This window comes from Lonchura striata, chromosome 4 (assembly GCF_050655825.1).
Source record: "Lonchura striata isolate lonStrDom1 chromosome 4, ASM5065582v1, whole genome shotgun sequence".
NCBI lineage: Eukaryota > Metazoa > Chordata > Aves > Passeriformes > Estrildidae > Lonchura > Lonchura striata.
In genome coordinates this window covers 46,240,311-46,256,351 of record NC_140706.1, presented here as the reverse complement: position 1 = coordinate 46,256,351, position 16,041 = coordinate 46,240,311, and the positions used below count along the sequence as shown (strand labels likewise).

General features: G+C 37.9%; 1 protein-coding gene across 1 annotated transcript; it reads left to right on the top strand.

Moving 5' to 3' along the window:
• Positions 1–85: 85 nt before the first annotated feature.
• On the top strand, positions 86–12,223 carry LRIT3 (leucine rich repeat, Ig-like and transmembrane domains 3). Its single transcript, XM_021525515.4, has 4 exons — positions 86–340; positions 1,593–2,071; positions 9,567–9,872; positions 10,875–12,223. The coding sequence occupies exons 1-4, from the start codon at positions 225–227 to the stop codon at positions 11,936–11,938; spliced, it is 1,965 nt and encodes a 654-aa protein (XP_021381190.1). The 5' UTR covers positions 86–224; the 3' UTR covers positions 11,939–12,223.
• The last annotated feature ends 3,818 nt before the right edge of the window (positions 12,224–16,041 follow it).

Below are 16,041 nucleotides of genomic sequence, written 5' to 3'. Positions count from 1 at the left end.
GTGATTTGAAGCAGAGTGTGTTCTGACAGAGTAAAGAGTGAGCTGGTTTAACTGATGGCATTCAGGATACATTTGAAGGTTAAGCAACTACAGATCTGGGCTAATCTGTTGTAATCTGCTGTTACTAAATGGATGGCTACATTCACATTCGTAGCACACTGCTCATGAGTGCCTAGGAATAAAGCTTTCACATTTCTTCATGTCAGTTCTTCTGGGAGGAAGCCATGTATCTGTTTATTTGCTTTTACCTCCTAATGAGGTTTTTTGAAGAAGTTAATGGCTTTTGTCCTTCACAATGCACTTGCGTTTACCACGGCAGAAGTGATGGCACTGGAGCAAGGTATATATTTTATTATTTGTTATATAGGCGATTTATAAGGAAAAGGGTTTGAAGAAATTGGAGATAACATTCTCAGTCATTGCAAATTATTTCTATCATAGTTGCAATGAAGGCATATTTTACATTAGAGTTCTATGGCTAACAGCATTCCTGAACAGGAGCAGATGGTGATTATGGCTTTGTACTTAGCAAATAGCTACTCTAAATCTTCATTTTATGCGGGAGGCCATTTCTTTCTGCTCCATGACGTCCCTACTATTGCAATGTCCTTTCTATTTCTACAAACTAGTTAACTAGTGCAAGGTGAACGTGGTTTAAATAAATACAGTAGTTTATTATTATTTTTTTTTAATCTGCAATAATGTGATTTTTGATAGTAAAGAGGCTAATTTAAAATGTGGTGACCTGGTATTGTCGTGTCAATTTCAGGAGGTACTCTTTGTCATTCCTATTTTTATGTCACATGTTATCTGGTATAAAGCTGCATGAGGAAAAAGAAAAATAGAGGAATACTCTAGAGAAAAGGGGGAGAAAATTAAGGATAGACTTATTGAAGGCAGGGGAATCTTCAAGCTAGTATGTGCAAACAATATACCCCAAAGAAATTGTTTCCTGAAATCAAATAACTGAAAATGCTGAGAAATCCCATTTCAGTGAAATAATTGTGAGCAGAAAGTTCTTTTAATCTCTATAAAGCAAGTAATTTGTACATATACATCAAAAAGAGGGCCAGAAAGCTCTTCTTTACTGGATTTTCTTTGGTATATTTTCAATTTCTAGTCTATTCTGAAAGGTAAGTACAAAAAATATTTTGAATCATCATCATACAGAAAAATTAGAGATTAGTGATCTTAATTCTGAATTTTAATAATTTTACTTAGGGAGCATGCATTTCCCACTTGAGATGCATGCATGTATTATTCCTTACAAAATGGCTTCTGTCTTTCAGTTGTCAGTAGAGGGAGGAGTGGGTAGATGGTGGTCCTTATATACTTTAGAATAAAGCAAATCCAGGTTTCATGTGAAAGCATCAGTTCTGGTTTGTATACTTTTTGTTGTTAAAGACTCCATGTTTGTGGAGTTTGTTCAACTTTTAATTGCAGAGGACTGCTCTTGATTTCAGTGTTCTTTGTCCTGGTAGTAGTGTTGCAGAAAGATACAGTATTTGCATTTAAATCTGAAAATCAAATCTCTGGTAAATAAATGCAAATATGTCTCTCTCCCTATTTTTTTTCCCCTTCCCTGATGCTAGGTCTGTACTCTGTAATGACCCTGACATGTATGAGATCCCTGTGAATGTTCCTGTGGATACTGTAAAACTTCGTATAGAGAAAACTGTCATACGAAGGATTCCGACCGAAGCCTTTTACTACCTGGTAGATCTCAAATACCTGTGGGTCACTTACAACTGTGTAGCCAACATTGATATCAGCAGCTTCTATAACTTGAAACAGCTGCATGAGCTGAGGCTGGATGGTAATCTGCTTTCAACTTTCCCTTGGGAATCCCTGGCAGAGATGCCCAACTTACGGACTCTTGATCTCCACAACAACAAGTTGACCAGCATTCCTGCTGATGCTGGCCGCTACCTGAGAAACCTCACCTACCTGGACCTGTCCAGCAACAAGCTGACCACCTTGCCATCAGATCTCATGGACATTTGGCCCCCCTTCTCAGGAGCTATCGTGTCCAAGACCACAGACATTCTGGTGACACAGAGAATAATCTTGGGTATGTGGAAGAGCCTGTCTCATCCCTTACTAAAATATACCTGAACATTAAATTGCAAGCAGGAATAGTTAGGGGACCAGCCTAGGATTCTGGAGAGGGAGTTTTACCCAGATCACTGCTGTGGTTTGCTCTATGGTCATTTATTTATTTTCTACTGGTAACAGAAAACCATAAAATTAAGATAGTGACCTCCATGTGTGTTGTTACGTCAAAGATGTAAAACTGAAGTAAAAGCTATGCGAATCTAGTTTGCAGGAATACAGGCCATTCAGTAGCTATATAAATACAAGTCTTACATTATTTTTCTGGTGACATTTCCCTCATCTTTGTATGTGTTTGCAACTGTAAGCATGTCCATTTGCAACTGTTTTTTTCCAGAGGCTCCCAAGCCAAGGAAGCAGCTAGAGCTGATGCTCTTATAAAGCCTGTCCTGTGATACAATGCTGCAGATAGTGTTAGTGGCTCAGAATAGGGCAACTCTGGTCACCCTGGGACCTCTGTTGACCTTGCATTATTCTAAATCTGACTGATCATTCTGAAGTTTTTTGCAATTTACATATTGAATGTGAGAGAGGAGTCTGATCCCTATATATTCACTTTTTATAGTGTTTACGTATTTAAGAGTAATTTCATCAGACTCTGGGTTTTTTTTTTATGTATATAATTTGATCCCCTTCTCTAGTATACAATTGCATCAGTCCTGTTTGTGGCATTGTGCTTTATCTGACACTTTATCTCCACTTCCTAGTCTTGCCAGGGTAACCCCTTTCTCTTCTTCAGTCTCAAACTGGAACAGTTCTATCAATACTGTTATTTTCCATCACTGTTTACACAGAAGTGCATATTTTGATGCCTTTGTAGTGCAGCAGGTGGAAGGGAGGAAAACAGCAGGTGGAAGGAAGGAAAACCAGCTGGCTGTATCTACTGCAGTAGTTCCATAAGCCCTGGTGAAGATCTGTCCTGCCCAATATTGTACTGCCCAGTATTTCCAATTTCTTGATCTAAACTCACAGTATTCAGTGTCCATTTGTTCAGTTGCTTTGTTTCACAGCAGAAGCTGCAGCTTGAAACTCTCGTTCTCTTATATTTTATACAAACAACTTAACAGACGCAAGTAGGCTGCATGACTTCGTAAGTATGGTAAGGCTTGCATCATTAAAGGTTTCTGGTTTATTCAGGATTAAAAAGGAAAGAGTAAAAACTGCAAAAGTAAGTCCATCTCCGTTCTCCTTTCCCTGTCCCCACACTGAAAACTACAGGAGGCTGTGACGTGGGAGCTGATTGTGCTAGATCCCTTCATGATCTCATATGGGAGTTCCAGAGGTAAATTGGTTTCCTTGTCTTATATAGTCCTCACCACCTCAGACAAAACAAAAGGAACTAAGAAAAAAAATAACCCCTAACACAAAAAAAAAAACCCACAAAAAAAAAAAATCTTAAACCCTCATACATTATTCTCTCTCCTTAACTCTGGGAATCATCTGCAGGCTTCCTTGGTGCAGACATTTCCCAGCCTCCTGTAGCAAACCCTCTGGTGCCAGCATTGAGTTCTTTGGAGGCTTGGGATATGACCTTTGGACCATTTTCTATTATGAACTACAACTGGGTTTTAATACAGCCCTCCTGAGAGGAACGCACACTGGGTTTAAACAGAACCTTTCTTCTCTCTGTTTTGTTTTTGTTTTGTTTTGTTTTTTACTGTTAGGTGCTAAGAGAGGCTCTGCGCAGCCATTAAAGATGCACCTGAGAATACAGAATGCCAGATGGTACTTTTACTGGTGTTATATTGAGAAAATTTACCTTGGGTGAGCTGTGAGTGAATTAGCTGAATTCTTTTTTTTTATTTAATGGACATCATAGTTTTATTATAAGTTTATCCCAATGCAGACAGACGGTGCATGCTATATGAAAAGATTTATAGTGAATAAGAAAACATCCCATTTCTCTGGAGATTAGAAAGCGCAATTCTCTTTATGTCTTGGATTATTTTGACAAGTTTATTTAGACTCTATTGGGTATTAGTGCTTCCTTTCTGATGGCCTTCCTTTCTCCTGGGCTTGCTGGAGCCTGGGAAGGAAGTGATCCCATAGATATTCTCCTCCTCCTCTGAGCTACAGATAGGGATCACAGAGATCCATGGTCAGGACCTAACCTGCAGGGATACAGATCCAGAGGGGCTGAGCCATTCTGGTAAAGTCAGTGCTGTTCTTAAAGCTGTGACCAGACCACCCCAGAGCCTTCCATGGTCACCTCCTCCAGTGCTTATCTACCAGGGTAGTGAGAAAGTTTCTCCTAATATCTAACCTCAATCTCCCTTACGGCAAATTAAGCTGATTACCTCTTGTCCTATAGGGCATGGACATACAGAAAAACTAATCACCATCTCTTATAGTAAGCTTTCATAGGTTTTCCTTCCCTGTTTGCCATCCTAACTAACTACACAATTTCCTTCACCAGCTTCTAGTACAGTGTGAAGGTTTCTGTGGTTTTTTTTGTTTATTTGTTTGTTTGGTTTTTGTTTGATTTGTTTTTTTTGTTTGTTTTTTGTTTGGTTTGGTTTTGTTTGGTTTTTCATTTGTTTGGTTTGACTTTTTTTTTTTTTTGCTATGTGTGGTATTTTAATTTTTTTTTCATTTTCTACAATAGTTACTAGTTTCTTTTGGACACCTTTAGGTTTAAAAAATGTTTCTCTTAAAGTGTGATGCCCACAATTGCACACTTTGATGCTCAAGAGTGTCCTATGTGCTGCAGCCACTTTCTGTGGGAGCATTCAGCCTGACCTGTGTACCTACATGGAACTATCACTGCGGCCAAAACTCTGCTGGAGGCTGAAACCCAGAGTAAATAAATGCTGGTTTTGTCTAGTCAGGAAAACAGCAGTCAGATTCTAAATAGTGTAACCAATTATGACTTGAGCTGTCTTCTCTCCTGGTTCTGGCAAAACAAGATTATCATGTGTATGTAATTAACAGATCAAAACCAGCGAGGTCCTAAACTCATATGTTTGTGCAAATGTATTTTTTAACACCAGGAGGCAGTTTTATCTTTGGTGTCTTGACTGAGCATCAAGATGGTTGCTCGTATGAGAAGGTTCAGACTCCCCATGTTTACTTCAAGGACTCTTGGAAGAACCAAAGGCTAATTTTGCCAGAGGACTGGCATGTTAACATCTCCTTATTCTAGTTGATTATCTCTGAAAAAGAGATTTGGGTTTTTTAACTACTTCCCACTGTGTGATGTTCCTCTGTGTGTGCACTATGCTAAATGAGAGAGGGTTAGGGAATGATTGTTGGCCAAGTAGCTCACTCTGGCTCTCATGCACACAGTTTAGGGCCAGCTCTCTTTAAAGCTGACAGTCTGTTCCACACTTTGTAAGATTTAGCCCTTTGTTCTCTGTGGGCTCTACAGGATGCTACAGTGACTCTCAAGTGTAATTCTGGGAATGGGGGTGTTTTTTCTTCAGTCTAACCTGCCTGAAGTTATGTGATAATTGCATTGGAAATCATTCATCTGTGCTTTTGGAATATGAAATACCAGGGGTATGTTGTATGCCTGAGGGCTGACAGACATGCAGAATAGTTTGGAGGTATAAAACCTTCTGTACTTGCTTTGGGGCAAACAACAGGATAGAGAGCCATCCTTGGTGTGGTCTCACCCATAAGCCTTTCAGTGAGTGTCCCCTAGAGTGGCAACTGTCCCTGGACACATGTCTGGCTTTGTCTTGGAAAGTGCCCTTTGGATCAGCTCAGAATAAAGCTCTGGAGTGAGCTGAAAATTAAACAGTGCAAATGACTGGGGGACCAGTGAATTCATCTGGCCCTCTTGGTTACCTCTCGAGCCATAGCCTGATACTTGGATCCAAATCACAACTAAATTTCAGCACTGGCTGCTGTACAGAGATTTACATTTCTGGCAGGAATGATGGCAGTAGCATTTTCCATATGGTGGACTCCAGTGAGTCACTGAGAGGAACAGAAGAGTCCAGTATTTGACAGAGTGGCAGTTGTGGGAGATCTTGCCTCTGTTGCATGTGGAGGTGCCAAAAATTTGGAATACTGCAGGTTCATCAGGCTCCCACCTGTTATGCTGAGCCACTGGGTAGATACTGCTTTTCCTGAAACTACTCCCTTAGCAACTGCCATGTGGTGGAAATGTTGTGACAGTGTTGGATATGGAATATACTGTTTAGAACCATGGATCAAAATGTGTACGTTCAGTTGGAAAGAGCCTGGGGTAGGCTGACCCAAGCTGTGGTGAATATTTCTATCAGTTCAAAACTTGAATATTTTACATCTTGCTATTTTGCAGCAACTAAAATCAGTGTGTTACACAAGCTATGGTCTGAGTCTGGTTACTGATTTACAAGGGAAATTTTGCACATAGCTAAAGTCCATATTGACACAGCCTAGGGAGACTCTGCTTACTGCGGAAACTACAAAAATGTGCATGCACAGACACACATATAAGTTTGCCATTTTACATGCAAGCATGCATATAAATATATGAGAGTAAATATAAAATATGCTAAATCTAGAATAAAGGGTTTTAGAGCAATTTATAATTAATAATTTATATTTAAATAGCACTGCATTGATAGATCACAATGCATAAATATTTATCAATGTTTGTTTTACCTTGACTAGTATATCTTTCTCAGATCAACAAGCTGCCTTGATATTTCTACAAAAGAATCCAGGGTTTATAAAGACATTCTCTTTCCTCAGATACATGTACCATCAGAGATTTATCATTATTTTCATTTTTGCTTCCTAAGAAATTATTTTTTTTTATTAAAGCTCCCTAATCTTTTTCATCTTCTTATTCCCCCTCCCCACACCTTTTAACCTTTTCTTTATTCTTTCATGTGTTTTTTTCACTTCTAACATCTTGTCAGCACAAACTTGAATGCAGTTCAAATGCCCCTTGTGGTCTGGAAACTGGGTTTACATTCACATTTCTGTTCTCTTCAACACTAATAAAGTATAATGAGATTCAGTATTTTATGTTGCTTCCAACTCAATAGTGCATTCATCTTTTCATTTTGAGAATTCACATAACCTGATGATTTACAATGGCTGGAAATAATGTGAATACTGTCAGATATTGGTAAGACACAGATAAACTGAGGGGCTGTGCTGTGGGGGCAAGAAAGGAACTCACGTAGCTGTATCTATTATATGTATTGGTATAAATCCTGCTTCTTTGGGCAGTTTCATCAGGAAACATGATGAATGGGGAAGATGAAGTGGCTGACTGATATAACTCTTCCTTTGCCCTGCACTCAGGTTGTGTCCCAGGCTGGGCTAAACAACCATCTAATCTAAGGACTGTTCATTGTTGCTTCATCTTTCCTTTTATTTTGTGAATTTCTGATACCTATTATAATGACTTTGGCTTTTCTTCAGGACACTGGGAGAATATGAAAGCTGTCTAGGTGTGTGTGTGTATATATATATATATATATATATATATATAATGTTCCACTGAAAGGGGGCTCAGAGAAGTGGTGGAGTTACCATTTCTGGAGGTATTTAAAAGACATGTAAATGTACCACTCAGGGTCAATGTTTAGTGCCGGACTTGGCAGTGCTGGGTTAACAGTTAGACTTGGTGGTCTTAAGGGTCTTTTCAGAAGTAACCATTTTTTAGTTCTATTTCAAAGGCTTTTGAGTGTTTTAAGTAGGGTAAAAACAATAATAAACCTCTTCATTTTCTGCAGTAAATTTCTTAATACTGTGAGGAAAATTGCAAGAAAGTGAGAAGAAAATTACCAGAGTATTGTCTCTGATTACAGAGCTTCCCTAATTGAAAAGATGAGCACAATTAGTTACATATATGTGCTTTATTGAGCAGGATTTTTATAAGCACAAGCAGTTGATGTACCTAGATATAGAAAACACTTGGATAGTATCTTTTCTCCTTAGGAATATGTGTGTGAAGTTCACAGGCAAAATTTTTGTGTTTTGTAAACTTCTTTGAGGAAAAGCAGTTGCTGATACACTTTCCTTTGACTTCTTCTTCTCTGTTCCCACAAACAATAAGTAGTGAATAGATGTAAATCTCTTCTGTCTGAAGGGGTGAAATTGGATTGTGATGTCAAAGTAATGGAATCTCTTCAGGTCAAGTGTTGTTTTAAAGAGCAGGGATTAATTGGGGTTTACCATAGTTTTAACCAATCACTACCATTGTGCTTAAAATAACCTAATCTTGGTCTGGTGATAAAAGGAAGAAGTTGTTAATTATTCATGTATTCTTTCATCTGCAGGTTTTTTCCAGAACAGCTCATCATTTTTAAAAAGCTGTTTTGATGATTCTTAACAATACATTCTGAAAAAATATTTGCAGGTGTTCAGATCTCTTTTTTCTGTCAATACTGGTTTGACTTATATGGCTTGTTTATTGTACTGATCAGTAAATTCAGTAGCAAGGGGTCCTTGCATACCATCCCTTGTTTCAGACCATAAGTTTTGTTTACTAGTAGTACTTGGAGAAAATGAGAAAGGCATATTCAAAAGTATGAGTCCAATAAGAAAGTACTTGAACTCCTTACTGATATGCTGTGTTGTATTTTACCTGGTGAAGCCACTGTTGGCTCTGTGAAAGTCAACATAGTGGGGTAATCAATACCAGCTGAAGATTTAGACTGATATTCCTCAGAAATGGCTATCTCTTCCAACATCACAAATTCACAAAGAGGAAAAAGCTTCTAATTAGTAGACTGGAAGCAAGAAGCAAATGTTACTGGCTCTGACAGAAGAGATGTAGGGTTCTTGTGTGCCAGCATAAAAAATATTGTAGTCATTATGGTATTTTGTGGTCCTTCCTATTTTCTACTCTTATGTTATTCTTCTTGAATATATTTCAGAGGCTGTAGTGAAGCCAGCTTCTAACAATACCAGTGTAGTTTAGAGCCAGATAAAATTTTTTTTTTGGCTTAAAGCTTTTTCTCCTTAGCCCTTATCCATTTTTCTCAAGGGGCAGAGATGTCAGTGCAAGCTCTAAACCCTTAAATCATTGTGCTCTGCTCAGGCATTGAAAAAAGGGTCAGGGAAGGTCAAGCTGTAAGAGCCCAGAGGAGGACTAAGAGCAGAAGAGAGTGACGTGAAGCAAAGAGAAGCTGTCTTTCCAGGAGGCACAGACAGGTGAAAATGTACCATCAGTCATGGGACATCTTTTCAAAGTGGTTGTAAATGTGGTAGGTAAATAGCAAAGTTAAGCAAAGGTAATGCCAGCACATCACTATGCTCCCATAAACTTCTGTGAATAAGTTTATCTTAATAAACATTCATACTGTTCTCCCTAACCTCTGAAAATATTCCCCCACTGATCAGCTGAACACAAAACACAAGTTGAAAGAGAAAAGATTAACTCAGAATAGGTCCAGCATTGTCCTTGGTTGTATTTGGTGGTAGTCATGTGTCATACTGTAATCACAATATCCATATATTGACTGACAACAATTTTTTTTCTTTCTCCGCTTCCCTCCTTGCCTCAGGTTTTCAGGACAACCCATGGTTTTGTGACTGTCGCATTTCAAAGCTGATTGAATTTTCTAAAATTGTGGACACCTCTGTTGTACTTCTTGATCCATTGGTTTCATGTAGTGGACCTGAGAGCCTGGCAGGAATCCTGTTCCAGAGAGCTGAGTTAGAGCAGTGTCTAAAACCATCTGTGATGACCTCAGCAACAAAAATCACCTCCCCGCTGGGCAGCAATGTCCTGCTACGCTGTGACGCCACGGGGTACCCAACACCACAGCTCACTTGGAATAGGTCAGACAACATTCCAGTGAACTATACAGGTATAACACTGCTCTTTTACAGGAAATGGGGGAACCAACAGTTGTTGGGTTGCTTGTGCTTTGAGATCATTGTAATGAGTAACAGTGGACCGTGTGTTGTGTCAAGCTGGCAATCCTATCTGTGCAGCAGCTGTTATGAAATTCTCTGTCTAGTTCTCGGTCTTAACAGGTCCAGCAGACTGTTTTGGTTGTGGATGTGGTCTGTTACAAGAACAATGTGTGTGAATGGGTGAAGTGGGGGAAGGATAAATGGAAGTGGAGTTTGGGTTAGTTGAACCCTAACTCAGTAGCTAGAAAATAGAAAGAATTTTTTGCTGGAACCTCTGTTCAAAAATGTTCATGTTAAAAAACCAGTAAGGCCATAACTGAACAAAACTCAGCATTGTAAATACAAAATTTTCCAAATTAATGTTTTCTATGTGCAAATGATGCAAGGCATCATTGTCTGACATCATTCTAGCTGCTACAACAGATACTTATGTAGTAACTTAAATGTAAAAAATGCTATTTGCTAATGCCAAGTAGTTGGCAGTTATCATAGGTCTGATGAAGGGAAGAGAACTGAAATATCTTAGGACAAAGGCAATTTCCAATAGCATTTTAAATGGATAGCATTGTAAGTGTCACAGGAAGTCAGTGGGTCTTGTATTTAAGAGTGAATAGAAGCTTTAAGACATTTGATTTCACTTTATGTGGTTTTGTTTTTCTCAGTGAAACTGCAAACTATATTCTAATTACTCTAGACATTTATTTCTATTTTGACCCAAGCTGAGCACTTTTATTTAATCATAGAGTATATCTGGGAATTCCATAGTTTGTTTTGGAAATTTGGTTTGGTTTTGGTGGTTTTGTTGTTGTTGTGGTTTTTTGACGCTTTTGTTTCATTTTAAAAAATTTCATACCTATAATTCCTTCTGGCAGAAAGGTAAGAAGTATTCTAATAATATTTACTTCCTCTTTACTTCTCATTAATAATGTTTTACTCTTTATATTTTCCCATAGTAATTCAAGAAACTCCTGGAGAGGGTGTCAGGTGGTCCATAATGAGCCTGACAGGAATTTCTTACAAGGACGCGGGAGAATACAGATGTAAAGCCAAGAACTTGGCAGGAATGTCAGAAGCTGCTGTCACTGTCACAGTGGTTGGTGTAGTTACTACCACTGTGTCACCACAGAAGTTTGGGAGGAAGCCAGAGGCTGAGAGGCAGAATACAACTCAGGAGGAATCCAAGCAGGAACTTGAGAAGACAACCACACCTCTTCCCATCAAGCTGACCACCACAGCTCTGGTTATCACTGAAAGATCAACCAGCATGACTTTTACTGACAAAAAGCAATCTAGGCTCATGTTGGATGGAAAGAAAGTTTCAAAGGCAGTGACAAATGGAAACAAAAAGCAGATTGGAGATTTAAGCAAGAAACGTGAGGATACTCTATTGAATACAGCAGGTATGGTTGAGCAAAATGTTACTGTGAAGAACCTAAGAGTGATCAGTGAATCTGATGAAAGAGTGACCTTAACTTGGAAAACTGTCAATGCCACAGGCAATTCTGCTGTGACCGTGCTGTACTCCAAGTATGGTGAGAAAGATATGTTGCCTCTCAGCACTGATTCTAACAAAAACAAAGTCACAATCGATGGTCTGCAGCCTAGTACTCAATATATGGCATGTGTCTCACCCAAAGGCGTGCCACCTACAAAAGAGCAGTGTGTTGTTTTCTCCACTGATGGGTTAAATGATGAAAGCAGCTCTGAGTTTTCTATTCTGATAGTGGCCAGCAGTGCAGCATGTGTGGTTGTTTTACCTTTGATATTTTTCTTACTCTACAAAGTTTTAAAACTTCATTTGAAACCGAAATCTGCAAAGGAAGCTGAACTTGCAAAAGAGACTTATGTGCAATTTGAAACACTGTCGCTGAAGCCTCGAGCACGGAGTGCAGGAGACCAGCTCTGGGCACGAAGGTACACTGATGAGTCAGAAAGACTTCTTCTTTGTTCAAGGTCAAGCATGGATTCTCAAATGACCTTCAAAAGTGAGGGCTCCAGGTCTGAGTATCTGTGCTGAACATGGGTGAGGGTGGAGATTAAATAAATAATAGGCAAAATTAATTCAAAATGGTGATGCTGCATCTGGAAGCAGGTTGACACTAGATGGTGGTCTGAACACGTTATCTGGTGTAATAGAGTCTTACTGGATGGTGCTGCATGGGAGAGAGAACAGAAGAAAAATGTTGCCTGTTTATTTTCTTTTTTTTAATGTTTGTAATTTTGGATGTGAAGGAATGATGTTTTCCAAAAGAAAAATACATAATGAAATGGCTGTATGGATAAAGATATTTTTTGGTTTTATTAAAATATTCTGTTTTCTCTTCTCTCATTTTTCCACATGATGTGCTAGTGGCATGTATCAAACATGAATCACAATCTTCTTGAAAGCCCTGTACTTCAACATAATAGGAAAAAAGTTTTAGCTACTTCTGTTGTGATCAAAACTTTATTTGAATATTCAAGTTTTCTTCCTACATCAGCTTGTGCTTTGAAGTGTCATACAGCTGTTTGTACAGTATCTTGGGTTGAAGTATTCTCTGGGTTGAAGACAAAAGTCAAAGTTTATGGGCTCTTGGGAGGTACAATACACATCATATTATCATTTTGTAGATGTTATTGCAAAGGGCAAAGAAGCTTCTTTAGTGTCCTGAAGCTCAGGTAAGCTAACTCTGAGAGACACTAGATAATTATATTAACTTACATCAGATGATCTTATTGCAAAATCTCAGCCTTAGAATTTACTTGGATGTGTCTGTCTATATACCTCAATTTCAGAAATCAATGTACAGAAAATTCTGGTACTGTGTAATACAACAGACATTCTTATATTTAAGTATATTACACAGATATTGCACAATATTATGTACTATACTGCAGTAATAGAATACCTTTTGATGTACAGTAAGAGGAGTTTTTGTCCTGAGGGCATGTCGGATGCGAAGTTTAATGAGCATAGTGAAAGTTAATTGTGAGTGTGTTTCCCTGTATTTAAAAATCAGAAATTAATAGTAACAATGGATTCAGAATTGCCTGCTAATGGTAATAATGAATAGTCTATTTTGAGGCTGCTTTTTTAAATGCCTGAAGTAAATAAGAGAACTTTTATTGTTCTAGGTTCAGATATTATGTTTAGAAGTATGTATGAATTCTGAGCCACAGTTTTTCCTGACAATTACAGCTGTGTTGTTTTCTTGGATCTTTCTATGCCTAGAGGAAATGTTTGTTTTGCTAGGAAATCGGGAATTGACATTTTCCAGAGGGAGAAATATTACTTAAAGCTGCAAACCAAAGCTTGGTTTGTCAGCTTCAAAACAGTAGCATTTCTCATTGTCACTAATGTAGGATGAAATTTTGCCTGCATCAGCTGGAATGCTGATGAGCTGATCTTGTAAGGCATAGCTTGGTGAGAGATGTCAAAAAAGCCTCTGACACAAAATCATGTCAGGAAATGAACACACTGAAAAATCTCTGTAGCACCTACACCATGGTGTCCAGTTGCCAGGATTAGTAGAATGAGTATTTGAGACTATGGGAACTGTAATAAAGAAGTGGGTGGGATGTTCAAAAGTGCAAAATTAGCTTGCCTGCTTAGAATTATCCTTGGTATTCTTATCTGTGTTGCAAGTATATGTGGCTAAAAATCAGTCTTTCTTCTTCTGTGAATAACTTTGATTACAATGAAAATAGTTTTAGCTTTCTAAGCTATTTTACTTCGGCAGGGTTTTTTAAAATTTAAGATTTTTTTAGGGAAAAGAGACTCTCTGTGTGTCAAAACCAAGGTTCATCTGACATTAATGACAAATCAAGTTTGAGCAGGACCTGAAGTGTTACAATATTTGCCTTCTATTTTCCTGACAGTGTAGATGGTAGTTGTTGAAGGTGTTTCTAACTAAAAACACCATGTTTTGTGTTAATGAGAACAATTGCTTTAATTTTTCTTTTTTTTTTTTTTTTGTGGAGAGTACTTGATTTCAGGTTTCAAAGCTCTAATCTAATCTCTAAATATAATTCTGGAGTTCAAAAGTAGTATCACCTGACTTATAGGTGATACATCAATATATTGAATTGAGGTGGTGCACAGCTCATTGGAGAGAGCTCACTTAACATTAAACCTTTGAGTTTGACTAATCCTTGTGGAATTAGCATGTCTAAAATTAGAAATTAATCTCTGGCCACATGGGCTGTCAGTGTATCAAAGATGAAATTTATTATCAAGATCACGTTCTTTCAAGAAAACATGTTATACATTTTTTTTGCACAATTCCCAAGAAAAAAGAGTTATATAATCCAGACATGCTTCTGTAACTCATGTCAAAATACCAAATGTGCAGGGGAATTTTGGCAGAAATTTGACACAAAGGGCAAATCACACAATAAAGATGTTTGTATCATCCAGAATTTGTTTAATTAAAGTGCTGAAGAAATACTTTGCTAACAGATGTAATTTTTTATATTGTCAATTGTTAATGATGGAACCACTGTAAAATAGATTTTGTCACCTATAATAATTTGCATAATGTCTTCTGAAATGCAGTACTGGGTCAAACATCGGTATGATCAGTGAGGGCTATAATCTGTGTAGGAAAATTTTTGAGAGATTTTAGCCTGTGTTTATGTGTCGCCTTTCATATATTTTGCACTTTGTTTTCTGAATTCGTCTTGCTTTTCCCAAAAAGATTAGACATGTTTTTATACATTGCCTACAATAGATGTGTCAAAACTGGATGACTAATGAAATAATGGAGTAAAGTGAGCTGAATTCTAAGTAAACTTCATTTTTATTTAGAGTTTTAGTGAGCATAATTCTTATCATAATACTTTTTCGTAATACTTTTTCGTACTTATCAAACTAAACCATAATCTTGGCTTCACTGTGTACTTTCTATGCCAAATTTAAGGCATCTGTGCACCAATTTTAGTCCTTACCATTACTTATTGTGGCTTTATATTCCTTGCACCATCATCAGATTTTCATACTTTTCTCAGGGAGGGAATCAAGAGAGAAAACTCTTTCATGTGTAACATGAGAATGTCTGTAATAGCAAAACCATTCACACTTCGGCTATGTCTAGGGGTCCAAAGGACATTTCAAACTCAATACCTTTCAGAGAAGTAAGTAAAACAGAAGTTGTTTTCATGTGAAAATAAAAAATTGTTTTTATACAAGGGAGTGTGTTTGCCTGACACTTTTGTCTTTTGTTTATAGCTTTAGAAAACATGTGATGAGTGTAGCTGTGGGGACAAAAGGAAGTCTGAAAGGAAAATGAGACAAAGAAGGCTGAGAAACCACAGAAGGGTGATATCCTAGAGAATTCTGTGACTGTGTGCCACAATGTTCTTTACTTGAAATTCTGCCATTTATGTGGCAAGGGTGCTGGGGCATCTGCAGACAGGTAGCTGTAAAATGATGCATGAAGATACTGCTGGATTATTGCAATGATAGGAGCTCTACATGTGCCCAGTTTTGACTAGGTGGGGGCAGCTATAAAACTGGAGTGGGGAACAATGGCACTGGGGGAATTTGAAGAATGCGCTTGAAGCTGGTCTTGTAGTCTGCCTGTGCCCCAGTGAAAGTTGTGAGATGTTTTTGGAGACCACTGCCTTTCAACTGAAAAGGGATGAGCAGTTAGCTTATGAGTCTACTGCAAAAAAAGAGGGGCATACTACAATCATCCATCTTGATCTATGATTTAAAAAAAAAAAAACAAAAAACAACCAGTTTGTTAGATTTGTGGCTGGGAGGTAAACACAAACTTGAATCTTCTTCATGACCAGAGATGAAATTTCAAAATGAGTCTTTTTTAAATTATCTAACTGTGTATAGATTGGAAACCTGCTGACCTGGATGTCTTCTGTCACAGAATTCATTGCATTGTTCTAAGTGTTATAGGAAGCCACAGAATCTCCAGGTCAGCATTGTCACACTCCTTTGTTGAAAAGGAACATAGAACAGTTGCTTTTGTTTTTATTTCACAAATCACTGAATTTTTTTTACTCTGAATTTCGAGTTCCCTTCAGAATGGAGGCACAAACAATGTGTCATTTTGATATATCCGAAAGATTCCCTTGCTAAACAGAGGAAAATCAAGCTGAAATATCTGTCTGAAACAGCTGGTATGA

What these genes read in the sequence shown, in the direction of transcription:
- LRIT3 (XM_021525515.4), top strand. Translation starts at nt 225, where the DNA reads ATGTATCTGTTTATTTGCTTTTACCTCCTAATGAGGTTTTTTGAAGAA. An exon ending in AGTGATGGCACTGGAGCAAG is followed by an intron (nt 341 to 1,592) that starts GTATATATTTTA and finishes CCCTGATGCTAG; the next exon opens with GTCTGTACTCTGTAATGACC. An exon ending in GACACAGAGAATAATCTTGG is followed by an intron (nt 2,072 to 9,566) that starts GTATGTGGAAGA and finishes TCCTTGCCTCAG; the next exon opens with GTTTTCAGGACAACCCATGG.